The sequence below is a fragment of the Ischnura elegans genome, chromosome 3 (assembly GCF_921293095.1).
Source record: "Ischnura elegans chromosome 3, ioIscEleg1.1, whole genome shotgun sequence".
In the NCBI taxonomy this organism is placed as follows: Eukaryota; Metazoa; Arthropoda; class Insecta; order Odonata; family Coenagrionidae; genus Ischnura; species Ischnura elegans.
Genome location: NC_060248.1, coordinates 123,004,318 through 123,025,983, shown reverse-complemented (window position 1 = coordinate 123,025,983; position 21,666 = coordinate 123,004,318). Strand labels below are relative to the sequence as shown.

Genomic DNA, 21,666 nt, shown 5'->3' with positions numbered 1-21,666 from the left:
AGTTCGTGTTGGTTTTTCTTTTGGCGTAAAAAAAGAAACAGCGGGGATGTTATGTCGTGCAATGTTATCGAACATGCGGCCTTGCGTTTCATTTCTATTTCAGATTATCATCTTTTTTGAAAAATGGAATACCTTTTATAACAAAATCAAATTATTTATTTCTTGCTCACCTAGGCCATGATCCTTGCTCCTCGAATGGATCATGATGAAGGTATGTAAAAAAAATACGTGGAAAAACTCCAAAATGTGATTTTTAAGTAAGTATTGATAGTTTGCCTCTGAAAACCAAAAAATGGCATTACTCTAGTTATTTTCTTACTTTCAAGAGTTTAAGGCATAAGAATCCTTCCTGACGCAGACCTTCGTTGCTTGTCCCTGAATAAAATGGTTCACTTTCCTTTGGGATATTTGAGATGAATTAACGGCTTAAATAGTAATGCAATTTTGAAATGAGTGCGATTATTAAAAATTTTATTCTCCATGTATGTCATTTTTATTTGTTTGACATTGGCATAAATTGTATAAAAAGTATGTATTACTTCGTGCTAAGTAAATTAGTGATTACAATCTAGTAGATACCTAGAAATATTATTAAAGGTTCTAATACATTTTAAACTCCATTATTCTTTCATATTCTCATCCACGCTCTCGAATGAATCTCAGCATGTGTGGGATGAAGACCTGAAATACAAAAGAAATTTAGATTAGTGCTTGGAGATTAACATTAATGTGACCGTAAGCTATTTTGATGAAGATCCGTCTCAATAGACTAGTTTACTTTTGATAAAATATTTCATGAATATTTTTAATTAAGACATTACTGTTGGTGCATGCTAATATGATATCATGCCAGCTATAGACTTTTCGGTAGAAAGGGAATAGGAATGCCGCTGTCTCCAGCATTGTCAATATTTTTATTTATCTTCTTGATCACCGTCTTTCAAATGCATGAAAATGATCAGTATTTTTTATAAATGTAATAATTATAAGGACTAACATTTGGCAGCGTTTCCGATGCGTAAACCAATTTTAGAGAGCTCCACTATGCAGTTATAGATGAATAAGTTATTTATACAATATACAAATGTATCGGTTACGCTATCAATCAGTGGTCTTCAAAGTTTCATTTTATAACGATTTCAATTATGGATTTAAGTTAACAGCTTGATTTTTAACCCAGCACGATCCAATGAACTGGATCTAATGTCTACGGAGGATGATAAGATGTTCCACTCCTTAATTTCTCAAAAACAGCATGGTACCTACAGCAGAAGGATGGGCCTTGCCCAGGGAAATGCCCATATATAAGGCGGAGTGTTTGGCAGCGGTGATGGCGGCCAACCACGCAGTGCAAGTAACCCCAACTGGTACAAATATAAACGTATTTACTGATAATATTGCAACCATGTATTCATTGAACAAAGGTAAAGGACTTGTTTTCAACAACAATTATATAAAGCAGTTGTGTGTTCGTTTAATAAAGAAACAGTCACAGGTTGTGACCTGGAGCTACGTCCCGACTGCTCAGAATCCAGCCGACTGTCCGTCCCGGACCGTCCTGCCTCCTTATGCCAAGTCGGCGGGCTATTCGCAGTCCGCCGGCTGGGTATATAGGCTGGGCGACGCCTGGGGCGGGCAGTCGTTTGGAGATCCCTGAGCAAAGAGGACGTGGCGTCAGATACCATATTCTTACCATACTCCGGTGCGCCTTGTTAACTAAACAGAGCCTTGGACTTTTCCTGCGATGAAGCTTCTTGCGATTGCTTCTTATTAATAATGGAAAGAGCATTGAAAAAAGTAATTAGGGCTCAAGTACTATGTTCTATCATCATCAGCATAAGTCAACAAACCTTAGATTGGTTTGACGCAACAATCCATTCCTATCCGCTAGCCTTTTCATAGCGACGTATTTCTTCTCTTTTACATCTTTTATTACCTTTCCTACGTCACTCATTCGGGGCCGACCCTTCTTCCCTTCCACCTGTCCTTCTGCACTCAGACCATCAGGCTACATAATGTGCCCAATTGAACATTCCCGTCTTCCCCTTAAGGTTTATACAAAATTTCTCTTTTCTCCCATTCTCGTTAGCACTTCGTCTTGACTCACTCGGTCCATCCATTTTATCTTCATCACTCATCGGTAGCACCACATTCAGAATTCTTCCACTCTTAATTTCTCTGCACATGTCAAGGTACAGGCATCGCTCCAGTACAAAAACATGCTCCATTTGTAGCATCTGATGAATATTACGCTATCAAATTGGTAATTAATCACAATAAAAATTTACTCTTTGAAATAGTAATCAGTAGGGTTACAATTACACTTTTAATTTTGTTCCTGTAGATGATGCAATCGCTGCCAATATTTTCTCAAATGAGGGGTACTACCAAACTACGGTGCGCCTTATTAATTAATTAGAACCTGAACTGTTCCTGCGATGAAGTAAATGCAAATTCCGTTGTAAAACATAATGCTTACAAGGTTTGATTCAGGGAGTTTGGGCATAAATGAACCTGTTCTTCCAAAATTTTACACATGCGGATGAGGTTAATGTAGCTGGAACTGCCTTTGGATCAGCGCGAGTGGAATTCAAATTTTCGCTCTTGAATCGCAAAAATTAATGCTTACTAAAACGTAAATAACACTCGTACGAGCTTTAGAAAAAATTAAAAGTGACAATTTTTTTTGTAAAAATGTATCTTAATTTGAAAATTACGAGTGAAAATTTGTTTTGTAAAAATGTATCGATAACAAGTAAAATTTACCAAAGATGTAACCTTCAGCAGTAATTCGATCTATGTTACTTCGTTGAATCTCATAAAAGTGCTTCTTATGGCATATTTCGTAACGAAATTTGAGAATCTGACATTGGTTTCAAGGTTTTTGTCGCGTTGTTGATTAATATTTAACTTCAAAATTACCACGATAAATTATTGATGCCACTTTTCTTGCTATCTCAAAAACGTTTTGGTAACATTTTCATGTTCCGAACTTGATTCGTTGGTTGGTAGCTATTACTTTCATAATATTAGAAGCAAGAATGATGCTCGTACCATGCCAGATAGAAAGCTAGCATTAACTCAGAGCTACAGCACCGGTGGTTCTTGAACGGTTGTTTCATGATGAGGTACCTGGTCTCAGGAGCGCAGCCAGGAATTAAGGCAGGGGGGGTTTAGGTGCAACTAATACCGGGGTGTGTGGGGGTATGGAATACCCACCAGGATAAGCGGTAGGTGCGAGATTAATAAATTGCGGAATTTTAAGACAAACGGAGTTTGAGTTGAGTTTTGCGGCTATCTGAGGGATATTTTATTCATCCTTACACTATTCTATTAGTAATATCAATCCAATGAAGTAAAATGGATTTAACTTAAATATTTCTCTGAGTTCTGGGGGGGTTTTAACCCCCAAAACCCCCCCCTCGCTGCGCCACTGCCTGGTCTTATTACTGTATTTGATTTTTGTGCATCCGATTTGAATGCATTTAAGGTATTCTATTTCTTACTCTACTTACTCTTCCTATAGATTCTTTGGCTCTTCCGTTCTCCCTGAGAAGAATATTTTGACGTCCGTGAGTGCCATATTTGGCGTTAGGAAGTCGTCAATGGTAGTAACTCCATCCCTAGGCATACGGTCAAAAGGATATCCCATGCTTCTTTTGTCCGGGTATTTTTTATCTTTTAAACCGCAGAAGCTGACGGCATCGGCACATTTACTTGGCTGAGTTGATGACTGGTTGACCTGGAGAGAGAAAAAAATATTGTCATGCACCATTAATACTTTTTCATTGATGGGAATCGCGACTTCTATAGTGATCGTTTTGGATAACTTTTCATATTATTAATCGATTTTTTTAGCAAGGCAGTACTCATAAGCGGATCCAAGGATGGAAGGGACACGGGGGGACGTACCACCCGCAGACATTTAATAATTATACGAAATTTTTAATACAAACGAAGAGCATATTTCGTAGAGTAACTGTTGCATGTCGTTTTTAATTCCTAAAAATGAGAACACCGTTTACCTGTCAGACCATGGCCACCAACCCCCCCTCGCCCCCCCCCCCGGAAAAAATCCTTGATCCGCCCTTGGTAATACTTGACGAGGAAAGTGATGAGAAAAGTAATGAGAATTTTTAAATAAAGGGCGTTTTAAAATGAATTTCATTGTTTTAAGATAAGGCATAAATAAAAAAAATTATTTATAATTATCTATTACACGTGAAATGAAAGAGATTCTAAAAACAATTTTACATCGCATGCATTGTTTACTCTATTTACATTTAGGAAAGCGCTTGTAGGAAAAAATTACAACATCCGAAAAGAAAGCCTCTTTCATAGGCCTCCCAATTCCCTGAATCTGACGCTGATTCCGTAATTATCATCTGGGAGTCCATGATGAGTCATAAGCATTGATCCATGCTACCAGCTACCTTTGAATTCCTTTCTCTGCATCGATTTTAACATAAAAACTCACATATATATTTTTAGAAACTGTATGCCGACATTATTTGCACGAGCAATAAAAATATTTTCCTTGGCCATGAAATGTTTGCGTTGCGCTTTATTTGTAATATGGTCTTATTGTTATGTATTAGTTTCTGCTGGCTTAACTGCTCACATTAATGGAGAAAAACAATTACTTGGCATTTGTGGACTTTTCATCTCAACTACTTTCGTACATCTGGGGGTGAGAGATAGTGCTCATTCTTAGGATGGAAGTCAGCATTCTTGCAGTAGAATGACATAATTTATTGAAAAAGCATAAGCATCTAAGTAATCCTTTTTTTACTGCCAGGAGGCAGTATTTCAGTAGGTGGTCAATATTTTAGTATAAATAAGTGTTTTTCTTTGCGGGAATAAGAAGTTCAATCTTTGGTTTCGAGGCTTAACGATACCACGAGTTGTGTACGAAAAATCAAGTTGCCTGAAACCTAATTTATTTGAGGAGGAAAGGAATATCAAATGTAGCTCGCAGTAATGGGTCCATTAATGAAGAATGATTGTCATGGGTAGTAACTACAAATACCGGCGACTATTTTCTCGACAGGGGTTCTTAAGCATTTAATGCAATATTGTATTGAAAGAGAATGTTATGGTTGATTACGTGCGAAATAACTTATCACATATGTATTCACTGCAAGCAAGAAGAAAAATATCTGTTGTTTGATAATTTTTTGAAACGGTGAAATTTCTTTAGCGATTTGTGCTCTATTTCCGTATCTCTGGAGATCTCAAAAGTAAATCATTAGATATGGGCTATTTTTCAGTCAAGTGCACTTACCCTGTCATCGTTGAAATTCGAAATCATGACGAAGAGTTGGCAGGGGAAGCCGTCGGCGGTTCCTTTGGGTACCAGCATGTTCTGTGGCCATCCACAGCCGCAGTAGTTGAGACCGTCGTCCGTCGTGCCTATATTTGGTGATTCCAGCTCCATGAAGGTCCTCTCAAATGGTATGCTTATGGAAGAACTGGTCGAAGATCGCACGATGATGTTGTCCTTCGTCTTAGCTTTCACTGAAATGCAAGTTAGTTTCTATGATCACTCAGCGTTAATTTTTCCCGGCGAAGACCCGGCGGCTGCGAAATCTACGCCAGTACTAGATGGAAGCACTCACTGAATTTCTTCTCGCACAAGGTTAACTTAGTAACTAAATACATTGGATTAATTTTGCTTCCTCTTAGATTTGATAGATGATGAACTCCAAGTTACTCGCTCAACTTGATATAATAATGATAACAACCTTTATTATTACACAGTATTTTAAAAGGACACATCAAAATCTTAGGAGCTTTAGGTGGAAAATGCTGCCATCTGATAATTACTTACATGTCACCTGGAACTTGTCCATTTCGATGAAAAGAAGCCTATGATCCCGGAACAACATCTGAAGTCCTCTTTCGTCAAATTTCGGTGCCAGAAATATCCTAGCCGTCCCCAGAACTGGCTTGTTGAGGTTGTTTTCAACCTGTGGAAGGTAAATTTTCCTCAAGTTACTTCTATAAACAGGCAAATAGCTGATCGCCATGGAGTTAGATGTCCTGATTGAGTCGGTAAACTGTCAGATTTCATGGCGTCGTGTAAGCGTTTTGCAAGTCCATCAAACCCTCCCTTCTGCTTCTAAGTAACATAAAAATGTATACAATTTGAGGTCTATTCAGCAAATTTTTAAACTACGTGTTCTTTTGTGCTGTAAAGTTTAATGGCGAAATGTGCAGCTGACAAAGTGATTATGATTGAGTAGAAAATTTTCACATTTTCAAAATTACAAGTCTTGAAATAAAAATTTCTCCCAGAAGCATCTCTGGGTTAGAAATGGTTAATTTGAGAACATACTCAATCACTCATGATCCATCCCGATGGCTGGTTTGGTTAGGTGAGGGTAGAGCTCAACCTGGATTGGGCCAAAGGTGTGGAACATTTACAAATACAGGTTAGTGGGGCCAGTTCCTTACCCTGGGCAACATCGCGACCACGAGCATTTTCGTTATTAGGGTATACGACGACTTCACCCGGGATATATAGGGGAATATGATGAAAGTGCTCAGAGAAAGAACAAGGGGCAAATACCTAGTATAGATCAAGAAGTGTACGGGGAGGAACAGCCTCGGGAAGCATAGGCGGATCCAGGATGGGGGGGCACGGGTGCCCCCCCCCCCCAGACCCTTAAAAAAAATATGCAAGATTTTTAATACAGTCCCATTATCATTGCGCTCGTTTTATATTACGAGGTATCCTTGTGCCCCCCAGAAAAAAATCCTGGATACGGCCTTGCTTGTGCTCCCCCAGAAAGAAATCCTGGATCCGCCCCTGCCGGGAAGGCTGAATTAATAACTTGGGAATAGAGCAATGGAAGGTTGTAGTATACGAATGTTTGCATCGCATTACTATGCATGTTTTTTCTTATTTAAGGAGTCTCTGGACCTCTGATAATCGTCTCGATGTCACTTTCCTGAAGTAGTATCGGGCTACCCCGCTAGAGCACCTACCGTGATCTTGTAGGTGAATGGCTCGTGCTGCAGGTGGGTGATGCGTGCCAAGACGGGGCCGCGAGGCGAGAAGTCGATCCCGTGCGATAGATCGATGTCCCTCTTCTCCCAGAACGTCTCCAGCTCATTGGTCCGATCGCGGCCTTTGCAGACGATCTCCGCCTTGGTCACTTTGACGCCCGGGTAGTCCAGCTGTGACAAGAGAGAGGCGTGAAAACGGCGACCGTGTATCGATAATAGATCTTTTTTGTGTCGTACAATTACATGAGGTGGTACATACAGTTATTGCAAAAATTCTTACACAGTAAAACGACAATAAATATGCACTCGTACCGCAAAAGAAATATCCTGAAACATGAAATAATTGATGGATGCAGGTAACTGTGGATATGCTGGTGAATAAATTGAGCAAATAAAGCCAGGTTGCGAATCCCTTGTTGGGAATTCCCTCTTGAGTAAGAATAACAGCAGACAAAAATAATCTAACAACACCTTGGACTTATTTTCGTCCTCTTAAAGAATTATTCTGCTTCCTTCCTACAAATTATGAGCCATCTAGCGCAGTTTTAGAATCTCTAAACCATATTTTATACTTGGATCGACCGATCAACATAATGGATATCCTATAAATAAATAAAATAGAAAAAAGCAGCTGACGTAGTTGATATTGCAGGGCTATTTAGCCACAACTTGGATAGAGAGAAAGTAAGGAAATGCAAAAATTAAGGTGAACAAAGTAAGTGTTTTTATAAGGTGAAGGGAGTACAGGTCTTAAGGGTTAGGAATTATGACGCTAATAATATCCTTGATAACTAACTGATAAATGGTTGAACTTATCTCTGAGTGTTTGAAGTATCAGAGATATTTCCATTTACACATATATTCAAAGGCTGTTCATATTTTCGTATGAGGGGAAGGAAAAATTCGATTAGCACTGACGCTAACCGTACGATTTTAAGACACATTGAGGTCGTGAGCGGAAAAATTTATAAAATACATATTATTTGGTGTTTTAACTAATTGTAAGCGATTATTGATTTCTTGGGATTACGGGTTAGGTTAGTTATTTATAGTAGCGTAGACCAAAAGGTTAAGTATAATAAACTCACCACTGCAACAGTATATCGCGGCAACGACATCTTGTGCTCCTGGAACAAGTCGTCTATCGTTGCATGCCATCGATAGAACACGGGGTCACGCATAGCAGTGGCTGGATCGCCCATCACGCTGTAAGTCTCCTGCAGAAGAAGACGAGACGAATTAGAACTGAAATTCGAGCCTACTCTGCGACAGCTCTTCCAAGTATTCACATGGGCATCCTTGGGCGAAGGGTGGAAATGTGGTTCGCAAGATCAGCCCTAAGCAAAGGAAAGAGACTGAAGCAAACTTCTTGATAATGGATGTATCAGAAATACGCATTGTTGATGTCCAAGTCACCCGTGGTGCTTGACAAAGGAGATCATATGTGACAATCAGTTTAGAAATTGTCTTTTTTGTTTATTCAGTGCTATCGTGATATCTAGTAATATCACCTGATAAGTTTTTCCTCCATTTAACTCAAAAATTAATCCATCGGTATAAATTCTCATCAAGCCACAATTATTCTAGTGTTAAGCATGGCCTTATTGTGAATCCTCTCAGTCCATAAAGGCTTCAAGTATCCTATTTTTGCTCTCTAGTACTTCATAACTAAGGCCCCTGACTCATTAAATTTGGTCATTCACATTAGATACTTCTGGGCTTTGATGTAAATAATTGTGGCTTATTCGGGATGTGAAGTATCTCAGGTTTAAAGTTCTTGTCCTGACTTTTTTTTGGAAGTTCTCACAGTTTTTTTTTTAATCTAGAAAGGTATTCAACAATATAATTTAATTCTGTAAGATCATCGAGGCAGTAGCAGTCATAGTAAAATTAGCTGTTATACGAGCCGACCCAGAATTGTGCCTCTCAGTTGAATGAAACAACAACGTTTCCAGTTGGAATCGTTTATTTGGTTTCTCCATTTGGGAAACCAGCCCGGCGAATTTACTCTATCATAAGATATTGCCTATCCCCTGGGCGATTGCACTAAATATTGTGTGAATCTTAGCAAGCTTCCATAATTAAGGTAGTATGAAATAAATCTCCAAGTTATTCGCTATGGAGAAGTGCTATAGGAAACCATCATGTCGTAAGTTTTGGAGTAAATTCCTCCCTTTTGATTATGATTTTTCATTCAATAAAATCCGAAGATCCAAACGCGATGGGGTGGAAATTCTCCGTACTGAGATAAACACTTGCAATTTTCCGCGATTATAAACTTTTGTTCCGACCTCGGTTTTGTTGTAACCACATTATCTTCCAGGTACAAAATAGTTCAAAATGGTTTGGTGTATTCTATTTAAACAATTTTTAACTGTAGTTGGGGAAAGTAAGGTAAAGCCCTGCCTTCCCTTACTTTCCCGCACTAGACTTAAAAATCGTTTATATTGAATGCACTGCGCACCATTTTGTACTTTGAAGATGATTTACTAACACCGAAACCTAGGTCGGAATAAAAGTTTATAATCGTGGAAAATTACAAGTGTTTATTTCAATATTTTCATTCAAGTTCCGCGACATTTCCAGGGGACAGTGTTTCGAGGACATAAGCGTTTTGAGCTTTTGCTTCAAGGTAATGAGTGTAGTTGGTTGGTGCAGTGACGTCATCTGCCACCCTCTGACCAGAAATCGCGCGTCCGGGTCGTGGACGTATGCGATGGCCACGTGACCCAGGTTGTGCAGGTCGCCGTACAGGTTGCGGTTGATGGAGAGGACGCTGCTCTCGATGATGTTGCCCAGCAAGTCGATTCCCTCGTTCTCCGTCAGCAGAACTCTCTTCCCGGCCTCCTGTCGAGATAAAGAAAAGAGTTTGCACGATGCGGGGGACTCACACAGCCAAGGCGCTTCTCTTCTGTTTAGGAAGGGACACTCTTAATACCGCCTATCGAATACGGGGAGTTTTATTTACTTAAAAAAATTGATTGGCAAAAGGTGACTCATATATTTTTTTACATTTATCGAATGCATGAAGACCGCAGGCCATTCAAGAAGAGTTGAAACATTATCCAGAGCCTGTTACAACCAAGCTACAAACATTTGAAGCGTGACAACAATGGAAACGCCGGAAATAAAGTGAAAACCCAGATACACATCTGTGGAGTTATCATAAAAAAATATTTACTTCTCACGAATTATCCATTTACGTTAATTTTCAATTGGAGAATTGAAAATAAATAAAATCCACGTCTCGATGGCTATGCTTCAAAAAAGTCCGCTATTAGTGATTAGTGCCAAACAATGGCGGGTTGCGACGACTCTACATCGTAGTTGCTACAAGAAAATCTAGGGTACTCTGTCGAAAATAATTGAATGGCGCCAAAATATACTTGTGCAGCATTTTAGACTTCCTCTATGCAGTGTGCTATTTCAAGAAGAAATTTTTAACTACAGTGGGGTTAAAAATTGTTAGAGTTGAATGCATAATTCAACATTTTTAAGTTTTTAAAAGTTTCCATACCTATGAAGATCGACGTTCGAACATCGTAATGTCATAAGCTCTAAATCGGTATCACCAGCCCACAGCCGCTGAAGGATAAGCAGGAATATATATGAAATCTAAATAAAACATGAAAATTGCCGTCTCAGAACCGAAAAAATCGAGTGAAAACTCAACACATAAACTTGTTACTATTATTTACCCCTCCACGTAAACAAACTGATCGAAAATCCATCCCGGAACGAGTGAGCTATAGAGTGTTTTGGTGGCAGCGAAATCGCTTCACTTTTGCTGCGTTTCGGTAAGGGGATACGTTTGAATACAAATACCTTCCGTTGAACATGAACGCCCGTTTATGCGTTAAAAGTCCGTCGTTGGGCCAAGGAATAACATACCGCAAGATATGAAGGTGATACTGCGAAAAAATACGATTTTGGCGCCACTTCAATTGTTGGGAAACCTTTTCCGTAGCCTCCGAGATGTGAACACAGGCTGGAACACTATCCCAATTTAATTTAAAAGGCCTGCGTGAAACGCGGGAAATACCATTCAATGGTATTCTTATGGCAGAGTTTAAGAAAGTTTTACTTTTACTTAGACAATTTTTTTGCACTAGATAAAGCATATGATGGAATTTCAGGCAATTTTAGCCAGAAAACAATAATAAGTTTCGTTGCTTCCCACAGTATTCTTATGACAGAGTTAAAAAAACGTAATACAAATATATATTCTCGCACAGCTTTTTTATGGGCTACTTCCATTTAATTTAAAGTATAAATGCATTATTGTATCCTAATAGAAAAATAACCATTCAAATGATAAATAAAAACCATTCTGATCTGATTTCGTTGAACGAATTGCTATTATATTGAATTAAGATGGTATAAAATGCTTCGAGGGCAATCAGTAGGGATACTGTGATTAAAATAATTATTATCATAGAGGAATTTACGGTAATAACCAACTATTAGAGGCCCAAATGCCGAGAAGCCGAAATGAGACACTATGGAACTTTTCTATGCAAGATGATTTCCATAGTATCCCCATAAGTACGTAAGCACATACCTACTTATTTCAAACAGATGAAAATAGAAATACGTATGTTTCGGACTGTAAATCTTGGAGGCTACGTCTTTTCAATCCGAAGTGCATCAACAATAGGCGTTGCCATGTTATTTTGGCTGGGATAGCGAGAGAGTTCCATCCCCAAAACTGCCCCAGTACTTACGTCAACCACTGCTCCGGTGTGGATGGCATCCAATATGCGGCTCCGCCAGCGATCTAGGTCCTCCAAGTCGAACCTCATTTGGTCCGGCTCCCGGTTGATATCCTGAAATGATAGGGTAGGCATGTATTTGGGGGAATCGTTCGATAGGGAAAACAATGTTTTTGATTACCCCAGTTCTCTTAAGGCTGTTTTACTCGGGGCATCTAATTGCGCAATTCAAAAATGCATGCTTTTTTCTCAATCTGGCTTAGAATTGTGCGAATGCATAGACAATATAAGTGCACGTGCCGTTTTGCCATCTCAAATCCACGCGTTGTCGCAAGTTTTCTTGCAATTCACCGCTTTACACGACTCAATTTGAAATACGCTCTCGCACTTAAGTCATATTGAGCAAGTAAATGCCCGTACAAAACTAGCTTTGAGGATATTTTTGACGGATTATAATCCTTAAGTCAACTTTTTAGTTCATATTATTTTTCCGCTCAAGGAGCGGGAGGTAAAATTCTGCTAGGAAGATCTTAAATGCTTCTTCCAACGAAGACAAGCTCAGAAACAAATGATTGTGATTTCGGCGAACGTCTCTGAGAAGCTGATTTGGGAGCATAGCAAACAATTAACGCATTGTGGTACAAATATTTTGCTCTCTTGACCCTTGAATTTCATAAAAGGTTCTGCTTTTGCCATTGGAAATTCATTCTAATTATTTGATTTTTTGTGTTGCATTCATTCCATAATTGGACCATAAAGAATGCCCTTAATATTCTCATCTAGGAGGGTTTAACCTAAGTTTGTTTCTTCTTGAAAGGAGTTATATTTTAAAATTGAGTTTTTAACTAAGCTGCATTAATGTTCGTTATGTAGCATTTTGATGTAGTTTCAAATTTAATTAACATATTGGTTTCCATTTTTTACGTGATTCATTACTGTTCCCGCTTATCTAACTTGTGTCTCTTGGTATAAAAAATTGTGTCCCGAGGTAGTACATGAACATCATGTACCTAGGAAAAATTGCAAACATTTTTAGTAGTTTTAATTATATTCATTAATAGTTAAGGCAAGAGTCTAAAACATAAGAAAAGTAATCCTGATGGATCGAATGGTAATATTAGACTGAAACTTGAATAAATATACTTCGCTTCACATAAATAAGTTGAGAAAGTATTCCACGGTACAACACACTTAACTACTCGAAGCCGCGATTTAGTAGCCCGCGGACGCCTCTGCCGGCAGGGAAAGGATTAATAGATGGAATAGATTTATCTTCCTAGGATCGCTGGTACTGTGGGATACATAAAATAGATGCAAAAATTAAAAATAAATAGTGGAGGCGATGGATAAAATTGTTATGAAAGGATGGAGAATTATTAGGCGCGCGCTGTTGTTTGGACGGCGCGCGCTTCGGTTTGCGAAATTGCGAAACCGAATTCATTGATCTTGGAGAAATGGCAGGCCATCCTATAAGGAGAATATATGAGGAGAATGCAGAGGTATTTCTCTGGATGGGTGTCACCTTTAGCAGGGCGCCAGCGTGCCTGGGCTGCCACACTCGACCGGCCACCGTGACGTCCAACTTGGGGAAGTATCCTTCTTGAATGGGATCGCGCAGATTAAGGAGACGCGTCACGCGTGACAGTCGATTGCACAGCCTCTCGAAGTTGTACCTGTAAACGGAAACGAGGCGTAATACTCATAGTTACGACGATCCGTATCCTCGCTTATCGCCGACTAAGTAGTGGTTTTCTGAGATTGTTAGTATTAAAGAAAAGTTACAAGTCGACCATTCAGTCGGGTGGTAACATGGATACACATAAATAAATAATGATATAAGCAAGTAATACAATATAAACGTTAATCCCAACATAGAAAAACATACAAAATGATAATTCCCTTATAATTCAACCTTATTGAACTTTCTTATTAAGGACTTAACATTTCGCGGGACGTGTTCCAAAACTAATAAAAAAACAGGAAACCTCCCTATTGGAAACCCCGCTTTTTGTGTCTCTCACCTGGCCTGGATTTGCTGGTGCATGTAGTAGAAGAGCTCTCCCCTCCGATCCTTGTTGACGATGCGGCGTTCGCCGGAGTTAGGGTAGACGAGGTGCCAGTGCCAGTGGTGCAGGTTGATGCCCAGGTCCTCTCGGAAGTAGGCCACGCGGTGTTCCTCGTACAGTTCGGAGGCAGTGAAGTTCTGGGGGACTTCGATCGGAGTCTGCTCATTCAGGGAACAAACGACAAATGTATCAATGGATGCTTCCCACTCATGCGACTCACGCGTCGACTAGTGTCGACTCACGGAAACTATTTATAACTCTCCAATTCCTGCGCGTAATCGTTTGTTGACTTGTGTCACAACAGTCGGCGACACACAGAATGGAACATGAAAACTACGACGCAAGTCGACTTGTGTCGACGTGTGTCGATGAATGAAAAGCACCCAATGTGGCTTGCCATTGAACTCTAAACAATGGAATGCTGTAGAAAGGAAAATACTCAAATGGCCGTATAATTCTCCCACGGCTCGTCCACCTTGCAATTCAAGATTTTTCACTGCGTTGGTGAGCGGAAGGGGGAGAAATCCACCGCAGGGACCAAACACCAGCCTCTCAACCGGAAAGCCCAAAAAACTCACACACATACATTCACAACAAACATACACAACAAGATCCTTTGTGGGGGCTGTAGGGACCTCCAGTAAGGATTCTCGCTTGAACTTTCAGCCTCGTGTTGAAAGTGCATTTGGTTTTTCCTTCAGCACGCTGAAGAGGGCTACTTTGCAGCCGAAATACGTGTACGTGTGGTTCCTCGTCCCCTTGCTGATCCCCGAAGACGCTCCCCTCGGAGCAATTTTATTCTCCCGGAAGATTGAAGCCATTTGTAGGTGAGTGAATGTGTGACTGCTTATTGAGTGCGTGTGTTTTCACAAATCACCGGCTATCCCTAACAGGCCCATCCTGTGAAGATTCCCGGTTTTTTGTGGAGCGAAAATCCTTAGTGGAGGTCCCTACAGCCCCCACAAAGGATCTTGTTGTGTATGTTTGTTGTGATTAAATGTGTGTGTTTTGGGCTTTCCGGTTGAGAGGGTGGTGTTTGGTCCCTGCGATGAATTTCTCCCCCTTCCCGCACACCAACGCAGTGAAAATTTTGACTTGCAAGGTGGACGAACCGTGGGAGATTTATGCGGCCATTTGAGTATTTTCCTTTCTACAGTTCCGAGGCCGTAGAGGATCAACCCCCATTTTTGCAATGGAATGCTGGTTGCTATGCAATGCTATAACAATGGAACGAAGCCGGGCCGGAGAACGCCCGGGCCCGCCGAACATGCACGACTGCTATTCATTATTTTAAATGGGAAATTGGGAAAAATTCTTTCGAAAGAATATAGAATTTTCAGGTAAAAAAACTATCGTCTGGGATCAGTGTAATTCATCTTCCAAGTCGCAAAGCCATCCGAAATCGATATCAATTGAGTCAAAAAAGTTTCGACCCAACTGGGGCCACCTGCGGCTACTTCTTGATTATATTCGCCTTCATGTTGATTAAAATGCCATAAAAGTTATTACATTATTTCTGCAGTTCACAAATTAGTGGCTTTCCAAATAACAGACTAATTGGATTGAAAACTTTAACTATGGCCAAAAATCAATTGAACCTGTCCTATGATAAAAATGCCGTAGTTTATTTTGCAATTTTTTTATTTCCCTTAATAACGTGACTCTAAAAAAGCAGACTTTGCGCTTCATAAATCGCATTGGAAAATTTTATTGTAGTCAGAAATGAATAAACTCCATGGAGGGTAATTAAAAAATAGCAAGTATTACACAACTTCTGCAGCTCACTAATTATTTACTATCCAAAGAGCATACTAGTCGCATTGGAATTTTTAACCCCTTCTAACCCAGAGCTACTCATGGAAGATATTAAATTTCAAGACTTCTCCGTTTAATGATGTGAAAATTTTAAATCTTTCCTGAATAGAGGTGAAAATTATAATACATTTTTGATTTGGTTAGAAGCAACATTGGTTTATAATGGGTTAACTGTGGTCAGAAATAATTCAAGGTTTTCAAAATTATCCCGAAGTATTGAAAAATGGGCCGCCGGCATTCACCACGAACGCCTTCATGAGTCGCTCACCCTGCTTGGGGTGTCTAGGACGTGGGCCCTGGCTCGGGCCCTGGCGACGACGCCGTGCTGCAGGAAGCGCCCAGGGAACACCTCGTTGAGTGCGGGCAGGCGGAGGTCCATGGTGTCTGGCCGGTGGAGCACGGCCACGGAGAGGGCGTACACGAAGAGCGAGGGGTTGACGCGGTCGTGGGCGAACGCCGCCGTCGACACGAACTCCTCCAGCGTCTTCTGGCCTGCGAAACGTCATGACGATGCGAGAACTTGTTTATATGTTAACGTAGTTTATCCTTGGCACGTTAATATTCCGGAGTCTATTGTACCGTGGTGGCCTGACGGCGGTTTTGCGGGTTTCCCGTCGTCCTTAGGGTAAATGGCAGGCCAACACCACTCCCGTACCAGTGTTAAACCCCAGTTGTGCTGAAGAGGCGTAAGCTTAAGCAGCTTCGCGAGATGTATATTTTTTGTTATCCTGTTACTTGTTATATATTTCATGTTTTATGTAATGTTATTATCTCGCGAAATAAACTTTGTTGAACTGAACTACGGAGAAAAAAATCATTCGCCCCGTGCGAGACGCGATCCCGGATCCGCCGACAGGTGGGTAGGATTTGGAGGAGGCGACCGACTGCTGAGGTAATAGGGTGGTTTCCTATTATTTTTTTATTGCCTAAAACGAAAGATTATTATTCCTGGAGTACGTATTTCACGCTTTTAGATTTTTAAATGACCATATCTATTTTTCGCGATTAAATAAAAAGTGAAAAATTTCAAGCGCGCGAAAACTCGGCGGCTAAGTATGAATGCTGGGAAAACTCCGTGTGACGTTGTTCTGGTTCCATCTGCCGCCTGGTGACCTTGGGGCGAGGTTTTGAGCGCTGATACGTCGCAGGATGCTAGCAGGTAGCAGAGTACCCTGCTAGCTGATAGCGCTTAGCTTAAATAAGGATTATTAATACCTTATCAAACGAAGGAAACTTTCTGACCTTAGCCAGTTTTAATAGGTGATTATTAAGAGACGTTTCCATGAGCTCTGTGCCTCATGCATGCATAGGTAATCTCAGACGATGTAGAACTCTTATCTACTCGTATAGAAACTAGGTTCCTGTGACGTCACGAGGAAGGGCATCGCATGGGCGCCAATCTGGCCATTTTCAAATGAGGATGGAATCGACCATTGCCATTCGTTTAAACCGGTATTTCTAAAACCAAATAAATTGAATATAGAATACACTAATGGTGGGTAACGAATCGCATTTAATGCCTTTCGTTTTCTTTGACGAAGGAAACTACCCTATTTGCGCCATGAGGGAAGAGTGTGGGAGGAAGGGTGGAGAGAAACCCGACGTCGGCATTAGGCTGCTCTCATCGAAAGGCGACAAGTGTAACCTGTGACCTGTTAGATAAACTCGGATGGGAATCTTTGTCAGACCGTAGATAGAAAAATAGACTAAATCTCTTAGATAAATTCAAGAGCAGCGTCTCCTCTGACGAAGTTAACAATATCTTACGAACGCCAACATACTAGGGTAGATCAGATCATGTAAAAAAAATAAGATAGGTAGACTGTAGAACAGACCTATTCGGAATGTCTTTTTTTCCACGATCAATAAGAGATTATAACGGCAGCGTTAGAACACATAAATAGATTAGATGACTTGGTAGTGTAGCCTACCAACTTATGTATACTTTAATGCATGTTTCCGATTTATTATTATTTCTAACAGCACGTGGTAGTATATTTTTAAGTATGCGTAACGTTTTTTTGACCATGTGGTGGGGATTCAATTGCTTGCTGCATGCTGGTGAATGGTCGTCCCCTGCCAAACATACCATTAAAATGAATGTATGAATGAACTGGGCAACGCCCACTCTTGGAGTTGGATGGAACTTACTGACGAGAGTGGAGACGAGGTCTGCAGCCATGCGTCGGTGTTGCGGGATGAAGAGGGAGAAGTGTGCTTGGCGCGGCAGCTGTCGCGGCAGCGAGAGGTCGGGCGTGGATGCCATGGGGCCCAGCTGCACCTTCACCAGGTTCTCATTGCCGCTCCAACGGGCCGTGATGCTCTCCGCCGCGTGCCGCAACCGCTGCACCTGAATTCGACGATCGGATAATCGATGAGTTCGCTGGAAAACCTAAACGACCCCCTTTTGTTCATTATTATTATTTTTTTATTTATCCCCATGCCACCGAACACAGCATGCATTAGCCATTTTACATCGGGGATAGCGACAGACGTAACATTTACACGCACACGAACAACCATGCCCTGGATAGGGGCGACCTACCCAGACGGGACTCGAACCTCGGGACGCGATCTCTTGATTGGCAGGTGAAAACTATTGGCGCCGACTAGGGGGCCCGAGCCCCCTCAAAAATTCGATATGGGCGTGAGGAAAAAATGTGTCAGGCTTGTCGATTTTTCCCGGAGTGTCCAGATATCGAGATTCGAGTTATCATGGTTCTAATGTTGATCATATGATTCTTCTAAAATGTTTATAAAACTTTAAACTTACTACTTATAAAATTTCCTGGGACAAGATCCCCGGTTTGGGCTCCCCCAATTTTTTTTTGTAAGTCGGCAGCCCTGGTGAAGACCTAACCTCGCCTCCACCGAGGCCGACCATATGTATTTATAATGAACAAGAGGTCATTGCCTGAAGGAAAGATACCAATGGACTGGAACAGGGGTATTCAATTTACTAGGCCACGAGGGCCACATTCCAAGCTCCGAATCACCCCGCGGGCCGGATAGCAAATGAAGTATTCGATACCAACGATATGAGCGAGAATCTCCCGCTACTTGAAACGAGTGCGCGGGCCGTATTTATTATTATTATTAATACATAATTTTTTACAAGTCGACCATGAAGTCTTGTCTTGGGGGGTAGCATCAAGTTAGGAAGTACATTAAGACAAAAATATAAAATGCAAAAAATTTTAAAAAGGCCCTCAAAATACCATTTTTTACACAATACATGTCCCCGTGTACATAGCACCAAATCAGCAGAAAACAATACATGTCTACATTTACATTGCCCTCAAATTCCATTTTTACACAATAAAATACGAAGGCCAAAGTAAAAAAGACAAGAAACGCCAAATTAAAAAAATATACATTTTTAAAGCCCTAAAAATTCAATTTTATTCATCCTATTGATAAATATAGTGGCGTGAGTTGGGAAGGACTCAAAAAACATTTCCTCCGGTAAACCATTCCAATCCTCTATCTCCCGGACCCTGGACTAGAATATTGTAATAGTTGCTCCGGTACTGAGAAAGGGAAACACATAATCCAAGGACCCATCATTAACATCGATCATAGTCAAGATATCCAACGTATCGTTGTTTTTAATAGTGTCAGTTATTACATCCCTGGACGGACAAGGCTTCCTGCATAGCTGTCAGTACGGAAAGGTCGATCATTGGAAACATAGCTTGCGCTCTTTCTTCGCAAAGTTTCTCTTAAATCCTTTTATTCGAAAAAATAAGTAAGCGGTTTTTTTTTCAAGATTTTAAAAGAGATTTCAAGTGATTTCGGCGCCGTATCTCACAAAAACTCTTATACAATTTACAGTTATGCCCTTTAAAGTAAACAGTAGGAAACTGGATACGCGATTTTCTGAGCGATCACAAGCAAAAGGTAGTTCTGGACGGAGTTAGCTCTGATGTAGTTATAGCGATATCAGGTGTCCCACAAGGAAGCGAGTGTGATGTGACTTAGGCATGAACATGATCACATTAAGTTGATAGATAAAGGCATTAAGGGTTATTGCAATGTTTTTACAGTAATAAAATAAGACATAAAAAGGATTCAATCAAAAATAAATTAGAAAGGTGAGACAAGAATTTTGGCATGCCTTTTTTGCGATAAATATGATTTGTTTATTGGTTGTAATTAAGGTAATAGATACCTATCAATTTTGATTTATTAAATATCATTCAGGTGAAGATGCAATACCCATTTCTCATTAAAATTAAAGAATTGAGCGGTGTGAAATAACCGTCGTCGCGCACAGAGCCCAAAGTGTTACTAGTGCCTCAAATGAATCCTCGGCACTCGACGAGAAATGGATCAGAATAATAGCGTGCGACTCACCAGGAATTCCTCGTGGGGCGGTTGGAAGAGGACACCGCGCTCACCCTTGGGGACCAGGAACGTCTCCGCAGGCCTGTCCAGCAGGTAGAGGAGCAGGTCCTTCGCCTGGGGACGCTGCCCCCTCTGGCCGGCACCCGGCGCCGCAACAGCCGCGCCACCCCTGCCCGACATGGTACTCAGCGTTCTCTCCTAAGAAACGACGCCGTTGGCAACGCCCTTTTGTGTCTCGTCTCGCTCTGTTCGATGATGGAGGATTGAGAGATGGAGATCACGTCCGATTGGAGGTTTCCTTCGCGATGGTGGGAACCAGCCGCGATTCCTCCTATTTATGTGCATGGGGTGGACCTCGCAACCTCTTGGTTCTCCCGAGCGGGGGCGTGCTGCGGTCAGTCCCCCTCCTCCTCCACCCTCGCCTCTCACTCCCCTTACCCCAATTCGCTCGCCGGATCGACTTCGTCCGCCCCCCGCTTGGGATGGGAGCGTTAATTTAGGCGGTCATCGGAGGTGGAACCACATCTAAACCACCTTTGCACGCGTGGACACCGAAATTGATTCCACTCTGCACAATGGTCCAAAGACCCCGAAAATCAGGCACAGACCTACAATAGGGTGGTTTCCTTTTATTTTTTTATTGCCTAAATCGAAAGATTATTACTCCTGGAGTACGTATTTCACGCTTTTAGATTTTTAAATGACCATATCTATTTTTCGCTATTAAATGGAAAGTGAAAATTTTCAAGCGCGCGAAAACGCGACGGCTAAGTATTAATGCTGAGAAAAGCCCATGTGACGTCATTCTGGTTCCGGCTGCCGCCGCGTGAGGCCACCTTGGTGCGAGGCTGTGAGGGCCGCTACGATTCAGGGTGCTAGCAGGTAGCAGAGTACCCTGCTAGCAGGTAGCGCTTGATTTAAATAAGGATTATTTTTCCCCTATCAAACGAAGGAAACTTTCCGAACTTAGGTAATTTTAATAGGTGATTATTAATATATGTTTCCCTGAGCTCCGTGCCTCATGCATGCATTGTTAACCTCAGACGATGTAAAACTCCTATCCTCTCGTTTAGAAACTAGGTCCCTGTGACGTCACGTGGAGTGGCATCGCATGGGCGCCAATGTGGCCTTTTTCAAATGAGGTTAAAATTGACCATTGGGCTAATTCGTCTAAACTTCGTCTAAACTGGGATTTCTAAAACCAAATAATTTGTAGATTATGAATACAGTAATGCTGGGTAACGAATCGCAATCAATGCCTTTCGTTTTCTTCGATGAATTAAACTACCCTATTTAAAAAAAATTATTAATTAAATTATTCCAACACAGCCTTTATTGGCCTGGAAAATGGCCTTTACATTGAATAAAAAACATAAAATCTGCAGCTTTAACAAATATAAACTATAAAAAAACTATAAAAAGGATATAAAAAAGAAAAAAAAGGATTCAGTAGATGGCTTTTCGAAGCTGCCTCTTGAATAATCTGATGGGCATTGAAAGATCCAGGGAAGGGTGAGTACTCAAAATGGCATTGAAGGAGGTAGGGAGTCTGTAAAAAAGTGATCTCTGAGAGAGAGAGAGAGAGAGAAAGACGGACTTTAGGTTGGTGTAGTAGGTGGTTATTACGGAAGGAGCGGGTGGGAATGTGGAGTGAAAAGAAAGGCAGCATATCTGAGGATCGGAACTTGCCATTTAAGGCATTGTAAATGAAGGGA

General features: G+C 41.0%; 1 protein-coding gene across 1 annotated transcript; it reads right to left on the bottom strand.

Moving 5' to 3' along the window:
• Nucleotides 1-461: 461 nt before the first annotated feature.
• LOC124155112 (phenoloxidase 1-like) lies at nt 462-20,243 on the bottom strand. The gene is made up of 13 exons (XM_046528849.1): nt 19,961-20,243; nt 17,756-17,954; nt 15,873-16,096; nt 13,745-13,947; nt 13,246-13,396; nt 11,736-11,837; nt 9,694-9,858; nt 8,100-8,228; nt 6,991-7,182; nt 5,831-5,969; nt 5,285-5,517; nt 3,516-3,742; nt 462-681 (listed from the first exon to the last, which is right to left on the bottom strand). Exons 1-12 carry the CDS (start codon nt 20,129-20,131, stop codon nt 3,521-3,523), a joined length of 2,130 nt encoding a protein of 709 aa, XP_046384805.1. The 5' UTR covers nt 20,132-20,243; the 3' UTR covers nt 462-681; nt 3,516-3,520.
• Nucleotides 20,244-21,666: the final 1,423 nt, after the last annotated feature.

Excerpts from the sequence above, each read along its gene's own strand:
- LOC124155112 (XM_046528849.1), bottom strand. The coding sequence starts at position 20,131 with ATGTCGGGCAGGGGTGGCGCGGCTGTTGCGGCGCCGGGTGCCGGCCAG. Across the intron at positions 13,948-15,872 it reads TCCTAGACACCCCAAGCAGG|ACTCCGATCGAAGTCCCCCA; the intron begins GTGAGCGACTCA and ends CTGAATGAGCAG. Across the intron at positions 8,229-9,693 it reads ACCCGGACGCGCGATTTCTG|GAGACTTACAGCGTGATGGG; the intron begins GTCAGAGGGTGG and ends CTTCTTCTGCAG.